The sequence below is a fragment of the Cucumis melo genome, chromosome 12, assembly GCF_025177605.1.
Source record: "Cucumis melo cultivar AY chromosome 12, USDA_Cmelo_AY_1.0, whole genome shotgun sequence".
Lineage (NCBI taxonomy): Eukaryota > Viridiplantae > Streptophyta > Magnoliopsida > Cucurbitales > Cucurbitaceae > Cucumis > Cucumis melo.
In genome coordinates this window covers 25,972,355-25,989,585 of record NC_066868.1, presented here as the reverse complement: position 1 = coordinate 25,989,585, position 17,231 = coordinate 25,972,355, and the positions used below count along the sequence as shown (strand labels likewise).

The following is a 17,231-nucleotide window of genomic DNA, read 5'->3' as shown; positions in this document are numbered from 1 at the left end:
GCGTTTGGAAAAATGATGCTTGAAGACGAGTAAACAATACAAAGACAATAACAACCTAGATAGCATAAAATTTCAAGTATGAAGACTTGAGACTAGTTTTCCCCTTCGTATGGTGACTACTTTATGACAAGGAGTTATCGGCTAACAAAAAATACATACAGAAAAATGCATAGAACAGAAAAAAGAACAATATTTAGATGCATCTTAAGGTTTACTTAAGCGTTGAACGTGTGAAAATAAAAAATGAAATATTTAAAGAAATATAATAAGAATTTTGTCATTTGAGATGTACCAAAATATATTTAAAAATTCAATCGAAATATAACTAATATGACCATAAGAAGGGATATATTCAAGTAATTCTCTCTCTCTCTTTTTCTTTTTGTTAATTTTGATATTCCAAGTTGTAACTCTTGTATGGCTTGTTCTTAGTGTCTTGTTGCTTACTTTTATATAGAGAATGACCCACCCAACTGTGTCGTTTTTGCTTGTGTGAGATCCACTGCCCAAAGCTGAAAGCCAATGCTCAAAGTCACTCTGAAGCTTTATACCAAAAAGAAAAAAAAGAAAAGAGAAAACTTTTTGCTAAGCTGTAAGTTGTAAGCTCATGTCTTTGTTAGGTTGTCTGTTCCCAACCTTAATTTCTTAAACTTTTCTCTATCTGTCTATTCTCTCAAAAAAAAAATTGATTTTTCCTTTGCTTAAGTTGTTAACACATCGTTGATGGAGTGATTATTTAATGAGTGAAAAAAATTGGAATTTTGGTAAATCCCACGTGTCATCCAATAGATAAACAGCTTTTGTGTGTCAGAAAGCTTTCGGCTTTTGGGAAAAAATGGGTCAGTATATGAATAAGCAAACACCGCACAACACAACCCATCCACCAGGCCCAAGCTGATGACAAGGATTGTTTCTTTCTTTTCTTTTCTTTCTTCTTCCCAAAGTTATCGACACCCATTTGCTCAATTTCCCATTTCACACACTTGTCTTCTCACAATCTGACTTCAAACTTGCTCTGTAACTTAGAGTCAAGCTATGGAGTTCAGTTTTTGGGCCTCAAGAGTTCATCCCACTGACCAACTTTCTGCTGTTCAAGCTGCCATGCTTCATTCTGGTACTTGTGTTTTTTTTATCTTTTTCACTGATTTCCTCATCTGGGTTTCTTAATTTTGCTTCCATTTTCTACTTTATGGGGTTTTCTTCTCTCGATTTAGCTATAAAAGAGAAGATTTGGGCGTTTTTTTGGGTGGGTTGGGGGATGGGGTGTGTTTGCGAAGGGTTTACTTTTTTGAGTGACATTTTGAGTTGTGATTTCATTTTTCAGTGTGAATTGAGCTTTGTAGCTTTTGATTTTCATGGTTTATGCGATGGAACTTTGAATAGGTAACCATATAATTCTGGATGATTCAGATGGAGAAGATGATTCACGACCTTACTTTTCATGCCCTTACTGTTATGTGGATATTGAAGTTCAAGTACTTTGTAGCCATTTGCAAGAAGAGCACTGCTTTGACTTCAGAAATGCAGTAATTATCTGCTTTTAATATCTCCTTTTTTCTATTCTACATTCAATGATTACTTGTAGCATATGATTTAATAATTATTTATGTACATGTAATTTAGTGCTTGCTGCTTGGTTTACATGGAAGGTTTTAGTTTATGCTTTTTTCATTTGAAGACAGAAAACTTTTAAGTGTTCTTGCTTGAAACAAGGTTTCGTTTGGCATCTGTAGTTGAATAAATTAAGGAATAGTTTGATGTTCGTGTTTATTCTATACTTCTGAGAAATTCCGAAGAAAAATCAAGAAAGATATAAAGTGGAACATGCGTTTTAGATTCAATGAGAAGTTGCTGCTCTTTGACATTGGTTTCCTCTCAGGTTTGTCCTCTATGTGCAGCCAGTCTAGGGAAAGATGTAATTGGGCATTTTACAGCACATCATTCAAGCTCAATAAAGGTATTCTCTATTCACTTCATTGTTCCATGGCTGTAATAATCAGCAATGTTTTAAAGCAAAATTTTACCATCATTGCAGAGGAGGAGAAAACCTGAGAAATCTGTTTCTTCCGGCTTTAATTCAAAGAAGATGATAACAAAGAGCAGGGAAAAAAGAAATGGATCTGCACCTGATCCCCTTCTACCTTTTATCTGCAGCATTCCCTTCTCAGACCATGAATCTGGCGAGAGAGACGACCACTCAGAAAACGATGCTTTGGTCGCAGCTAACATCAAAAGGTGAGTTCCAATTACTAGTTCTAATGTAATTGAATTCATTCAGGGTGGGTGATCTTTTGAAAGTATACAAATCAAGTCCATAAACTTAGCCTTTCATTTTAATTGGATTGTCTTTTGCTAAAAGTTTAACCTTCAACTTTAATTGAAGAAGCCAGTTTCCTGTTGAATTGTACTTTTCCAATAGTGGTTTGTAAGGATCCAAGAAAAGTAAAGTAAAAGAAAAAGAAAAAGATTCCTGACAAAATTTGATTGGACAATTGAAATTGTTTCAAGTACTTCCATCTATACTGATACGAACTTAAGCTAATATATTTGCAACAGCTTATCAAGTACATAATTTGGTTCAAAATTCTATTTTTTGACCTGTCAAAACTGGATCGCTCTTGATATCTCCCAACCTTTCAAGTTTTGACACCATGAAGATATCAACTTACTTATGCATAACATTTCGATTCTCAATTGTTAACTGCCGCTTCCAATTTGCTCTTCGGGTTTTGCAGTAATAGTTCACAGTTGCTGGAAAGAAACCAGAACAGTGAAGAGTTGAATCAGAGAGCATCTTTTGTACAACAATTAATCACATCAACCATTTTTTAGGTCTCTTCTCATCACCTGTTATTGCTTCTGTGGAGCTGCAGTTATTATTCATCACAAATTGGCCGGGGGAAGTTGTATCGATCATCATAATGTTGTAGCACTGGTGCATGATTTTGATAGGGAAATATTTCAGATATCAATTGCCAGAAGAATTATTTGTGTTCTACTGTCAACAACATTGTGCCAAAAGCTGCTGTTTCACATATACGTATATAAAGATATATTATATAGATGATGTATAATTGCAAACTTGGTAGATTCTGGAACTTCTTTAACTAGTAACAAGAATATTATTACAACAGCTACGTTAATGTGTATTATAGGTAGGATTTGTCCGACTTCTAAGGCTCACTCTGCAGATTCAAAGTAGAATCATTTCCAGGAAATCTTTATCTAATTATAATGCATGTGGTATTCCTAATTATAATGCATGTGGTATTCAACATAACACGACAGTGTTCATTTCTACCTACGTCTCAGTATTGCAAATGAATGCAGAATTTTTGTAATGGTACTTAATATAATCATGAGCAAGCCAAGAGAATTTCAGCCTTTAGCTGGTGAAATAGCTGGAAAATAGTCTATATATATTCTCTATTGATGAGTCCCATCATCTGAAAAGTATTTTTCTTTGGAAATGTTGCAAAAGGTACCTAATATGCTTTTAGTTAAAAGAAGAAAAAAAATTCACAAGCATAACATCTTAGTGGAAATAAACAAGCAATTGGGCAATTCAACCATGGAAAATTTGGAAGAACAAGCATAAGCATGCTACAACTAAAAGAGTAATTCTCATTCAATACACCATTTATCATACCTAAATGGGTTTTCAAAGAATGAAAAATATGAGGTCAACTATATCGGCGAGGAAAAATGGAAAAATGAAAGAAATGAACATAGCACGAAAAAATTTATTATCCGAACGAATGTCTATCTAAAAAAGATTCAACTAACTAGGCCAGAGTAGAATATTAATAAAATTTAGTATGAAATTTAGCATTGGCATGTCACAATCACACGACATAACACATAAAGAACGTCTCTCCTATTCTGACAAAAGACTCACCTATTCAAAATCTTTATCAGAGATGTCCAATACATACCAGAACTGGAAGCGCTGTCAGTGTCAGTTTACAGCTTCTCAATCCTTTGGTTAACCTCTCCTTAACAACTTCAGCATCATGGTTCATAACTGGATCTACTAGTTGATCAACCAACTTCCAAGGCAGAAAAAGAGTTTGAAAATTGGAAACTATTACCAAACGAGAAGTTGTGTAAAATGTAAATTGATTTATATTTGAGAGTAAAGAGATACCATTACATTTAGGACATGAGTAGAAGCTTCAACTTGACTTGCATTGTATTTTAGAGAACCAACTCAAAATCAGGACGCTTTAGCTGACACATCTTTATAACTTTTTGATAGGATTCAGGTGTGAGTTTAGTCAAAAGTTCTGAAATAGCCAATTTATGTTTTTTCCTTAGTTCATCTAATTCTTTTTGTTGTTGTGTCAACAAATTTTCAAGTTTCTCAGCTACTATTTTGAGATCAACTGATTCATCATAATTGTTCTCTTCTGAATAATGTGTCTCAGAACTAGTATGAATGCTACTCCCGTCTTGCCCGTCATGATCACCACCCTCTGACAAAAGCTCATTTTCTAGTCCCTTGATTATAGCAGCATGATCTAGATTGTCCCCATGTACGTGGCTGTTAGAGGATTCAACATTCAAATCTGTGGTAAAAGACAAGTTTGAAGGACCTGGCTTAATAGGAGAACACCCACCAATTCCTTTTGGAGAGTCTGACCAATACTTGCGACCTGAAGGCATTACCTCTAATGCAAGGTTACCCGATTCAATAGACAACGGAGATGCAACATTTCTTGTTTCAGATGGAGAGCTATCAGAAATTGCAACATCAGCTCCAACATTATCTACAGAATACTCGACCGATATCCAATCTGGAATGTAAGATCGAATTTCCGTTTCAATCATTTCGGAAATTGTGGAGACATCTTGATCAGAAAGATCCAACTCCTCGACCATTTCGCTGGCAACAGAAATGGCTGTGTCGGCTTCAATATCAAATGGAAAATGGATATTGCGAAAATTACCTATAATAATTATAAAAAAAATTGTCGATCAATTATTGACAACTTTAGTATAATAGTTTTACAAAAACTAAGATACAAAAAATATGAAATTTACCCATAGAATCCGCAATTCGTAGTTTGAGAAATATCTTGTTAACATCTTTTCTCTCGCCATGCATACTGAAATCTCTACTAGTCTCAGCAGGAGAATAATCTATACTTCGATCGGTATCAATTTGCTCTCTTTTTACTGGAAAAAAAAGGGTCATGTCAATTGTTAGACAATAAAAGAACAATACGTTATCATCTCAAAATTTCTTTTGAAGTAGAAGTACTTCCTTTAATTTACCTGTATGTCGAGTGCTTGATTGTAAATGACGAGATATACTATCATGATCATCATCTGCTTGAAGAAATGGATCCCTTAAAAGATCTTTTGCTGATAAGCGATCAGAGACATTTGCGATACATTTTTCTATAAATGTTTTCACTCCTAAATTAGTGACTTTTGCCAACGAAGCTGGTTTAATCCCCTAGGAACAAAAGAAAAATAATAAAGGCTTAAGGCCTCAAGAAACCAAACAAGTATTCATACGAAAAACTATTTCCTTATGAATAACATAATATATTTTCTCTTGCTATCAAGAAATCAGGTGTGCGTAAGCTAGCCCCGACACTCGAGGATATCAAAAAAAGAAAAAAAAAACTATAAATAGAAGATCATATATCAAAATCAAATCAAGTTTTAAAGATGGAATGCACAGGCCAACATGAGATTTGAGGTTCGATCTCCAACTAGATATTGTAAGAGAGAAAAAAAATAGATGATTATGAGTTTTTTTATTGTAAACTATAAATTTCCACAACTCAATGAAACCTAAAAGTGATTGATTTTGAGTTTTCTTTACAAGTCAACACGTCATAAATGAAGCAAAGTCAAATGTATCTCAATACTAATTCCAATGACATTGTGTGAGTCCAAATAAAACATTCACAAGGCATCATTATGCATGCCGTATCCACACTTCATCCAAGATTGATCACATTGTAGGGTGTCAAAGAATAAACAAGCATTATTAATATCAAGGTAATAGGTACTATATGGAATGCCTAAGTAAAAGAGTACCTACGGAATGCTAATAAAGAAAAAAGGTCCAGAGCCTTACTGATGTGACCTTCTTGTAGATTTGAGCAGCATTTGCACATTCAACATATGGATATTCAAATGTTACAAGCTCAAGCAAACACATGCCAAAGGCATAAATATCCACAAGCTCATTGTATTCCTCCTCGTACAGCTCCGGAGCCATAAATTCGGGTGTCCCTGAAATCATTAGATCACAAATCAACTTTCATGTTAAGTAACTTTGATGGCAGCTAATTTAAGTTATGCATTCTCACCAATGACACTGTGGGCTGAACGTGCTTGTTGAAGAATGGCAGCAAGTCCCAAGTCACCAATTTTTACCTCACCTTGGTTTCCATTTACAAAGATATTGTCACATTTTAAATCCCTATGTATAACTGGAGGGTCGTGACTATGAAGATACAAAAGGCCCTCTAATATCTGCCGCGACCACTTTTTCAATGCTCTCAGATCAACATGTTTGTGTTTCTTTCTATATCTACACATATTCAAATATATATTAAAGTATAGTTCGAAAATGAAAAATGAAATCTGAAGGCCAATAGTAGGAGACTCACTGCCTTAGTGTCCCAGAGGTGAATATCTCAGTAATGAAGTTAATGTTTTCATTTTTTGTATCAACCCATGAATTGTAAAATTTGATTATGTTCTTGTGCTTCAATGTCTTAAGCAAATGAACTTCTGAATAAAGTCGCTCCAAATCTTCAGAGTTTCGCAATAGATCTGTCACCTTAACCTGATTCCAAGCTACTTCGATTCCTTCCAACTCATCAAAAGCTCGATATCTATATACCACATCTTGATCAAGAACACACAATTTCTCAATAGAATTTCAGCCCAAAATGATACAAATTTCATCCCAGAACAGAAGACAGATAGACAAATTTTAATTTCAAATCAATTAAGAAACATAAAACACACAAAAGTACATTTTTAGAAAATATCAATTCAACTAACATCAAAACAAAGAAGGATACACCCTTTTGAATGCCCCTTTGCCCAAAATTTCCTTATACTGCAAAGAAACAAAAGAAAAAGGAAACAGAAGGAAAAAAAAAGGGTCAAACAGTAGATAAAAAGCATTCACAAGATTCCAACCAATGAGAAAAAGGTTCAGCTAGTTCAATCCGAGTAGTATGAATCGAAAATGTCAACTAGAATACAGATTCAGACAAGAGTATTTACCCTTCCATATCGACCAGTAGGATCAATCTCAACAAACTCGGGATCAGATTCATCCAGGTCTTGATCCAATGGCAAATCCTGAGACATTCTCGTCTCGGATCAATGACAGAATAAAAAGAAACCCAAATCCCTCGATCAATGGAGAAACGGATTCTACAAATTTTCAATACAACTCAACTTCAAGAACACCTCAAACAATAACCAATGTCGATTTGAAGAAAACCCAAAATAAAGAAAAAAACTTTCACCAGATTCGAACAAAACCCAAATAAAATAAAATAAAATAAAAAAAGGTTTTTAGGATGAATGAATAAACAAAAGCAAAGAGAGAGGGAAAAAGGAAGAGTTTCGTCAAAGAGGCGCTTATTTGGGTTGGAGGCTGGAGCGGGATTAACCGACTGTGACTGACCGTGACAGATTACTCGCCTATCCAATTTCCATTTTATTTTATTTGTTTGATTTCTCTCCAAATTTTTTTAAAAAAAAAGTCAGCTTTTTTGGCTCATCATCCAAAAAAACAGAAACGTAATTATCTTTCGAGAACAACGAAATTATTCTGGCGTGTTAATCTCATCTTAATTAACTTTATATTTTTCAATATTGGACTTACCCTAATTTTAATTAATCACTAATTTTAATCGAGCTTTGACTCTATTATTCTTTCTATTACTAAAAAATTCTAATCATTACTTTTATTAAAACCTAAATTAGTCTAAACCCATAAAACTAAACAAGAATTTATTCCTCAAACCTCAACTCATTGCTTCTACTATTTCATTTATTGATTCAAACAGAACATGGAGAGGATGTACTTTTAGTGATGATATAATCTATTGTTTGCGTTGTGTTATATTTGTTAATATTATAATGTTGATTAGTATATTTGCAACTCTAACTTTAAAACAAATAGCTTAAACATTCGATTAAAAAACATTTTAGCTCATCTCTCCCATCCCCTCATAGTCATCTTACTTATTAAACTATACATTCTTCTAATTGCTTTAAATTACACTTTCTTAGTTTAAAATTTAAACATGTTTGGTTAGGTTCTTTTATAAGTGCTTAAACACATAATTTTCTCAAAATTTGGTTTTGAAACTTTGAGTTGTCTTTCTTTTAAATGAATTATTTTTCATTTTCAAAAATTTTTTAGAAAATATTTTTTTCTTTTAAAATTAAACACTTTAAAAGATAATTCAAACATACTCTCAATAGTTATAAAAGAAATCGTTTTCTTTTATCAAATGATCATAAACTTGCTTTCTGAGATGGAAAGAATTAATGGGTCAATTCATATATTAATGAAATGCTATGCATACAGGTGAAGTGCATTAATTCAATCCTTATTATTGAAGTAGAATATTCATACTATTTTGTTTTTCATATCTATGAGTATATATGTTTGTGGGGGAGTAATTGGACTATCTCAAGATATTGACCTAAACCTAACTACATTTAGTTTATGATAGACATCTTTTTAAGTATTAATGATTATTTGGCCGAGAGGTAGTCTTAGAATAGATTCTTAATTTTATTAAGTAAGAGGTAGACCTATTAGACACTTACCACTCTAAGATTTTCACGATTGATTGTGATATTTTCCTATATTTGTAAATATTTTTCGAAATCTAAGAGACTTGTTATACTTATTAAAGTTGATGACCAAACTTTTATAATTTAAGAAAAGAAGAAAAAGACTATTGAAAATACTTAATAATTAAGCCACAGCTAATACCTTAAAAAAAGAATGATTATTAATTTCTATGAAAAAACTTGTTTGTATAATGCAATTGCCAACCAATAGTTGAAGGACAACTCATGAAGGGGCTATTTGGGCTTTCAAATTGGGGTGACTTGAGTAGAGTCCACTACTCCGTATTTAGAACACCGTTAGTTTTTCAGTATGTTCATAACTTGCAATGCATAGCTGTTGCCAATTCAGAACAATCACAAATACATTTGACATGAAATTATGTATACTACATACTTTTTACAAAAGTACAAAAATCTGAACATCCAGCATCTGTTGAAAACAAATACCAACGTAAATGAATGTTTGCGAATCTACAATTCAGAAGAATCATCATCAAAAGCCTCTACTGTTACTACATTTCCTAATACATTGTAAGGGCAAAAACAACATATATTTTGTGAAAACGTGGGACAAAAACTCGGATCATAGCAAACCGATAAATTGCTCAAGGAAAAAACTTGAACCCATATACTTATATGAAGATACGCATCTCTGAACAGCTAAAATTCGAACAAACCGAGCCGATGTATCTCATTTTGATCCAAAACCAAACCATTTTGCCAAGAAGTTTTTACTCTTTCCACGAGAAGGGTTGGATGCTTCTCTAGTTGGTGTTTGAATAGGTAACGAACTGGGTTTAGCTGTAACAGAAAAATTAGAGACAGTTTCCTTGTTAATAAAATCTCTTATCTTCATAGAATGCAAAATGAGCATTAACATTCGAAGGGATATAGTGAAATAGTGAAATAGTATGCTTTTTGCACTTGTACCGGATTTTGGCGAAACCTTGGAAGTTTTGGCAGTTCCAATATCACTAGATTTCTTTTGTTGATTAATTGCTTCGCCATGGGGTGGGCTGGAAGGTTGATTCCTCTCCTTGATATGCTCTGAACGCCCCTCGCCGTCGTTGCTACCTGTAGAAAGGTTACAAAATCATATGTAAACACAAACTTGATATAGATCAGAACTATGATCAGAATACTTGGATTGCTGCAACAGAGAGAACATGATCAAGAAAAAGTTAATATGCAAAAAACTTTCAAGATGAAAGAATATGAAAGCTTACCATCACTGGGAGGCTTTCCATAATTTTGTATTAACGCATCCAAAAATGAACTTTCCTTTTGAACGCGCATCACTAATAGAAAACAAAACCAGGAATAGTTGCAACGTCAATATTTTCTAACAGAGAGAGCCGATAAACACACAAATAGAGGGTAAAACAAAATTGTTGAGGCATACATTGATCATAAAGTCCATTCTTAGAAATTGGGGCTGAGCCAACCGATAGCAACTGAACTGCCTCTGCATCTCTTGTCATGGATGATTGAGATGATGTATCGAGATTTTTCGTGTCCAAGAGGATTCCTGCAAGCTGGAAGACAAGAGACACATGTCAGAAGTGAAACCTCAAAGAAGTCTTCTATCAGAATATTTTTCAAGAGAACGTAGAATTTAAACTGGCGCAAATAAGAACAAACTTTCTAAGAAGTTACCAAAAGATTCTTCAACAATGGGGTTTGGAGTAAATGATAGGCATCTTCACAATAGTTATCTGTAAGAATGGTGCACTGAGAGCCAACCTAAGAAACAAATAGGAAAGAATGCGCTTGAAATACAACAACTGGGAAGGACTTCTCAAAACATAATTTACAACAAAAATTTATTCCATCATTCTACACTCACCCCATCATTCATCTTAAGGACATCTTGCCCTACCACAAGAATGCTAGTTTGACCAGTAATCATCAGACTTTCCAAGTCCACCTGAACCACATATGGCATAACAATAACTAAGATTACAACAACTATTTGAAGTATACTCAACTATTTATCAAGCATGACAACAAAATCATAAGGGGGAATAGTACCTCATCGGTAAAAAGGATTGAGGAAGCATCAAGTCCAAGATGATAAAAGAGCCAAGCAACCTGACGTTGGTTCCACATTTTCCCCCTCTGCATATTCATCACAGGCACCACAACACATTCTTGACCGGTCTCGACATTAGTCTGCCTTAATTTGTTTTCAAGTAGCCAAGCATAGCAAATTGCTGCCACCATTGAACTAGTGCCTGCATTCTCAAAGATCAAGAGGTTTCTCAATACAGAACAATGAAGTATCCCCATCACTAAAACTACACGCTTCAACTTCATTCTATAAATTTAGAGCATAAAGTACTCACAATCTGTTAATTCTAAACAAAAACTACATCATTTCATTGCATTTAATAGAAGTACAATTTCACATTTCAGGAGTTTGGAGTATACTCAACTATTTGTAGGCCCAGAAAGAATGATTTTAACTTCGGCATCAAGCTCCCCATTTGAGATTTTTTTAATCTTGTTCCGCTGTTCTTTGAGGAACCCATTAAGACCAAATTCCAAATCTCCAGAATCGTCCCGCGAAAACCCATTTAGATTGGATTTGGACCTAACTGTCTGAATCGAAAAGGCCGGGGAAGAAACCGTTCGTCGAGGCGGGGGATCAGTTAGGATTTTAGGCGGAGAAAGAAGGGCATCTGAGGGAGTATTTGGGAGGCGAGAAGGTGGAAGATGGGTGTGGAATCGAGATTTGCGAGGAGTGGAAGGAGGAGGATCGGGGATGGAAATGGCGGGATTGGAGGGTGGTTTGAGGATGTTGGATATCCATTTTTGAACGGCAGAAGCAGGATTGATGAGGTCCTCCTCGGCGGCGGAGGAGGTTGAGAAAGATTCCGATTTGTTGCGGCTGTGACGGACGACTTTGGAGAGTATCTCACCACTGAAGTTGTCCACTGCCCTGTGCCTATGGTTGCCATTAACAAACAGAGACAATGGAGTTAGCTTTGTGTTCAACAATTTATACCTTCTCCTTACTGCTTGCTTTGTTCACTTTTTGCATATTTATTTATTTAATCATTAGAAATAATACATTTTTGTCATTTGCTTTTTCTTTTTTAATCTTAGAAAAACTTGTATATATTTTTTTTATTTTTAAACTATAGTTTATATCTTTCTTAATTTTCAACGATGTGTAATATATTAAAAAAAATACATTGTAGCAATATGTATCACTTGTGGGTGTTTATGGGATTTTATTATATTTGTAGAATATTGTTGATAGAAGTTAACAGATATTGGTAGAGGATGTATATGCAGATAGATTATAGAATTTTGTTATATTCGTAGATGTTTACAGTAATTTTGATATTTAAAACATTTTTTCTTGAAAAAAGTATCAATTACAATCTAAAACTTGATTGAAAAATGAAAGTTCATTTTCATAAAAGCCTTCCTTCCTAATCATTTGGTTTTTAGTTTTCTACTTATAAAAAATTAAGCATGTATTTTTTTTTGGTTGGTATTTAGTTTAGAAAACTAAAAAAGTAGCTTTTGTTTTTTATTTTTAAATTTTAGTCTATTTCATCTCATTTTTTAGAATGATTTGTGTTTTTCTCGTGTATAAGAGCCAAATTCATTTAAATTCCAAAAGAGAAAAATAAGTTCGATTTTGGAAGCTTGACTTTTTTAAAATCCCCATAATTATGTAAAAATAATCTATTTGAAATTTCATGAGAAATTAAAAAAATTAAATTTAATTTTTTAAAACCAAATTGTTACCAAACATAATATTAGTTTGCAATTTTTGTTTTGACATTTTCCAAAATAGTAAAATATTGACAAAATATAGCCAAATCAACCAAACTCTCCGCTCATTTAAGGTTTTCTATATTTTGTAAATTATTAATTTTATTCGTAACAATTTTTGTATGATTTTTAATTTTTCTAAAATAAAAATTTATAAAATTGGATTTAACATAATTATGAATATTGGATAATGTCCTTGTCTACTAAAGGAAAAAAAAAAAAAAAAACTTTAGTTTGGTTGATTTATATTTAAGTTCAATTTGTGAATTCAAAAGTAAAAATAGTTTTTAACTCAATCAACATAAAAATAGTTGATTGCAGCTTTGACCAATTTTTCCACTCAACATGTCACATTATAACTCATAAATTGTGTATCGATAATATTATGTTATTTTTTAGAGATTATTTATAAATATTTTCTAAATATCAAAAACTATTATAGTTATTTTAAAATTTTAAAGACCAAAAAAAAAAAAAAAACTTATATGATTTATAAATTGAATAGGAAAGTTTCAATTCAATTTAATCAATTATATAGTAAAATAAAGTAGGAGAAAAATAGAATGAATTTTTTTAATAATAGTAATGCTATTAAAGATGATTAGGATTTAAATCTCCCACCTTCTAGCGGACCTTGACAGTGGATCTCTCCGATCTATAATCGACGCCGGAGATCTGCCATTTGCCGCCGCAAACCTCGGCGATCCTACAAGCCGAGCCGGCGAATTACATCGCGAAGGTGAAGAAGCCACCAACCGACGTGCCTCATCCAGCCACTCCTCCGTCAATTGCTCGTTTCTACTTCTATTACTCCGATCAAACCATTCTTCATCATCATCATCGTCATTTTCTTCATTTCCAGTCAAATTATAGGCTTTTTTGTCCTTATTTACGGCTCCAAAGAACATATCGTTCATAAAATCAGTCAGATCGGGTGCTTGCTGCTGAGTCTTGGGCCGAGAAGTTGTCACTCTTTTTTGCCCTAACTTTGCCATCTCTCTCGATTTCTCTCTGCTATGTCTTAATTCCATTGCTCTGAAACCTTAGTTTGGAACTATATCTTCTTAATTGGAGTTTTGAATTACAGGTTTGAGATGGCGAATTTGTTTATTAGTAGTCGAAGGTAATGGAATTTGTTAATTCATGCATAGGAATTATCATTTTTTGGAGGTGGCTTCGAATTTTTTCGCATAGATTATGGCCGGCCCTTTCGGTCTTTGTCCTTTTTGATGAACGGAACTTTTGAATCAAATGATCCGTTGCCACATTCAAAAACATCAATCACGTTGTTTAAATATTATTATCGTTGTCTTTTTTCTCCACATAATTTTTTTCAAATTATCATTTTAACTTAAAATTTTGGTAACGAAAAAATTGAGGATATTTTTCTTTAAACTCAACAATATTTATGAAATTTTTCGATAGTTTTAGGGTGTTTTTGAAACAAAAGCTTTTATTTTATTGAAACTAACGGTAATATCTTTTAAGTCTAATTGTAAGTTTAAAAATCTTTTTAAAATTTTGTAAGGTACGGATATTATTGACATTTTATATAGTTTAACCTAAAAAAGTTAACAACTCACACCCACACACACATACATATATATATATATATATATATATATATATATATATATATATATATATATATATTGAACCAAACATAAGTATAAGCGAAAATTGAATAATTTAGTGTATTTTGTCTTTACTTATCCATTATATATATCACTATTATGACTCATCACAAAACAATGTTCATTTATCGATTGACCGAAGCAATGTCGACAACTAATAAAAAAAAGTGCAAGAATTTCAAGTTGTTTACGGGATAATGAGCTCAATTTATAAGACAACAAATATTTTTTCTTCTAAAAAATGTAATATATTCTAATAACTTAAATTTAATTAAAGATCGGGTGGAATTTGAATCGAGAAGTAAATAGGAATTCAACATGACCATTTCCCCTGTAAAGTAATGTAACAAATGAATTGAATCTAATAACTATTTGGTCGATATCGAATCTAACAACTATTTGATCTTTGAATAGCTTGCATGTCTTTTCATAGACGTCAAGAGATAGAGTTGTTGCCAAATAGTTATTGAACGTAATGTGTAGACTTCAAATATGATCTAAATTGATTTAAAATTTAATCTAAACAATTTAATTTTTAATCTAAGTCTCTTAACTAATATATGAATGTTTCCACCGTAAATAATTGATTCAAACTATAAAGTTTAAGTTTCGTTAAATTGAATTTTTTCAAAAAAAAATTATTATATTCGACCGAAATTTTTAAATTTAAACCTCACACTTCACATACAAGAATAAATCATAAATAACGTTCTAAAAATTATTGTATAGATATCCAATGAGTTGATGTGGATTGATAACTTCCCATACTTAGTACGTAAATATTATAACTTATAATGTTTACGTTATATTCGTAAATATATTACGTGTTTAACGTTAAATTATTCTTAAACTTAATCGATATTAGAAAAATAACGAAGAAGTAAATGACAAAAGCAATAAGAAGCATTAGATTAATTAAATTGTGTGTACACAAACTCAAATCCAAATACACAAAAGGTTAAAATAGTTGGAGATAATAGGGAATACATCATTTGGGTACAAGAAAGCAATTTGGATGTTTTCCTTTTCTTTTGTTTAATGAAGTTTGGATGTACTTTAAATTAGGAATTGGAATTTGCTATTTGTTTGATACAATCCATGAGTGTGCAGTGTTGGTTTGCTTCTTTTAGATTGAATAATTACCTTTTTGCTTTCTTTTACTCTTACCTTTTTAATTTAAAACATTATCTTAATTTATTGTTATTATTATTACTTTTGTAATATGTCTATATAACGTACCTAATTAAAATGCAACATCACTAAAATGTTTGGATCTAAAAAAAAATCTTTTATATACTTTTAATTTATTACGTGTATATCCTTTTTCAATTATTATTTTCTTTCATAGGTTAAAAGTTCGAATCTTTTAATCTATTTCGGTTATCCTTTTTAAGTATTTTAAAAATTTTATTGTACTTAATAACTAGATTAATGAAAAAAATAAAAATTTTCTTTTAATAAATTCAAATTCTAGAAAAAAGTCGAGATTTTTTTATAATTCCATCAACAATAATCCACAATTGGCGCCTAGGTGGAGTGTCGCCGCTGCCCACTTGTAACCACTGTCAACTTAACCATTAACCATTGTTCCTCGTTAACATAATCGATTGCTACTTATCAATAGGAACCATCCATGTAGTCATAGTATTTATAAATAGAAAAAGTTTAAATTATCAATTCATAATATTTAGAAATCATTCATTATAGTCATTTAATATTTTGGAAGAACATTTAATTTGTAGATACGAAACACCTCGTATGAGTTGTTTCGATTTTAAATATAATTTGCATAAAATATATTAGGAAGAAAAATACAATTTTTGTAGTTCATAATTGACCATTTTTTACTTCAATATTTCATCCAAAAGACATTTTAATTCTTTTTATTTTTTACTAACACAATTTTTGTTGCTCATTCACTCCACACAATATATACATACAAATCTTCTTTAATTCTTTAATTTCTAAACTATAACCAACGTAAAAGCAATATAAAATATCTAATCAACCCGTTGACATTTAGATTTTTTTTTTTTTTAATTAAACCCACCAAACTAAAATAAAAAATAGAAACACCAAGAATATTAAATAGAATTGGTATTATCTTAAAAGAAGAAAGAAATAATTAAAAGGGTATGAAAATTACTCTAAGCTTACCAATATATGCATTGACTTTGGATAAGGACGAATATGGAAATATTTATGCAACTTATATACATATATAAGTATTACATGTTATTATAACAATGCATGACTACACGTACCCAAATTAAATTAATATCTATATAAAGTACACAAATGCAATCTCATCAACTCTACAAATTATCATATATATATATATATATTCCTCCTTTGTACTTCCACACATAATATTATTACTTAACCTCATTCCATGTAATCTTACAAATTGTTCTACGTAATACTATGTTTTTATGTTCTAATTAAAAATAAAAGTATCGTTAATAATTGATATATAAACAAAATAAATTTATATATATTTGGTAAAAGAGTTTGGTGAGTGACCATTAATTACAAACCTACACACAAAGTCATATCAAAATTTCTTTGTCTTAGACTTGCAATTTTCTTATATATTTGTCAATAATATTACCCAATTAATAATTTTCTATTTCAAGCAAAAAAGAATTTCTACAACCCAAAATAAATCCTCAAGCAAACCTTTTTCTTATCAATACAATTGTTGTATCCTATAACTAAAAATTTAAGTAATTGATACTAACATTTTAATCTTAATTACAAACATAATATATGTATATTCATAAACTTTAAGGCATGTCATTGACATTTAGAATTTTTTAATCAAGAAAACTATAATGTGAATATAAATAAATATTATGAAGCATCTTTCTCAATGGGTTGTGTGGGTGTGGGGGATTAAGTTGACCATTGCTAGGAGTTTGATTAAATTATGAAAATAATTTGACAAACCAAATA

General features: G+C 31.7%; 3 protein-coding genes across 10 annotated transcripts; 1 reads left to right on the top strand and 2 right to left on the bottom strand.

Moving 5' to 3' along the window:
• The first annotated feature begins 778 nt into the window (after positions 1 to 778).
• Positions 779 to 3,133, top strand: LOC103483918 (protein DEHYDRATION-INDUCED 19 homolog 5-like). 2 transcript variants are annotated; one of them, XM_008440768.3, is made up of 5 exons: positions 779 to 1,114; positions 1,384 to 1,526; positions 1,880 to 1,957; positions 2,036 to 2,235; positions 2,736 to 3,133. In XM_008440768.3, exons 1-5 carry the CDS (start codon positions 1,036 to 1,038, stop codon positions 2,830 to 2,832), a joined length of 597 nt encoding a protein of 198 aa, XP_008438990.1. In that variant the 5' UTR covers positions 779 to 1,035; the 3' UTR covers positions 2,833 to 3,133. The 2 variants fall into 2 exon arrangements, with proteins under 2 accessions (XP_008438990.1, XP_008438998.1); XM_008440776.3 differs by having other exon boundaries at positions 854 to 1,114; positions 1,411 to 1,526.
• Positions 2,449 to 7,657, bottom strand: LOC103483855 (probable serine/threonine-protein kinase WNK2). Of its 7 annotated transcripts, XM_051080150.1 has the most exons (11): positions 7,261 to 7,655; positions 7,053 to 7,090; positions 6,633 to 6,860; positions 6,330 to 6,553; positions 6,095 to 6,252; positions 5,278 to 5,461; positions 5,044 to 5,178; positions 4,154 to 4,949; positions 3,936 to 4,049; positions 2,848 to 2,932; positions 2,449 to 2,751 (listed from the first exon to the last, which is right to left on the bottom strand). In XM_051080150.1, exons 1-8 carry the CDS (start codon positions 7,345 to 7,347, stop codon positions 4,198 to 4,200), a joined length of 1,806 nt encoding a protein of 601 aa, XP_050936107.1. In that variant the 5' UTR covers positions 7,348 to 7,655; the 3' UTR covers positions 2,449 to 2,751; positions 2,848 to 2,932; positions 3,936 to 4,049; positions 4,154 to 4,197. The 7 variants fall into 7 exon arrangements, with proteins under 7 accessions (XP_050936107.1, XP_050936108.1, XP_050936109.1 ...); XM_051080151.1 differs by having other exon boundaries at positions 2,449 to 3,022; positions 3,936 to 4,520; positions 4,620 to 4,949; positions 7,261 to 7,657; XM_051080152.1 differs by having other exon boundaries at positions 2,449 to 3,022; positions 3,936 to 4,543; positions 4,620 to 4,949; positions 7,261 to 7,656.
• Positions 7,658 to 9,262: 1,605 nt separating this feature from the next.
• LOC103488927 (uncharacterized) lies at positions 9,263 to 13,673 on the bottom strand. Its single transcript, XM_008447881.3, has 9 exons — positions 13,264 to 13,673; positions 11,289 to 11,800; positions 10,885 to 11,087; positions 10,700 to 10,780; positions 10,510 to 10,596; positions 10,256 to 10,388; positions 10,080 to 10,151; positions 9,784 to 9,927; positions 9,263 to 9,654 (listed from the first exon to the last, which is right to left on the bottom strand). Exons 1-9 carry the CDS (start codon positions 13,671 to 13,673, stop codon positions 9,545 to 9,547), a joined length of 1,752 nt encoding a protein of 583 aa, XP_008446103.2. The 3' UTR covers positions 9,263 to 9,544.
• Positions 13,674 to 17,231: the final 3,558 nt, after the last annotated feature.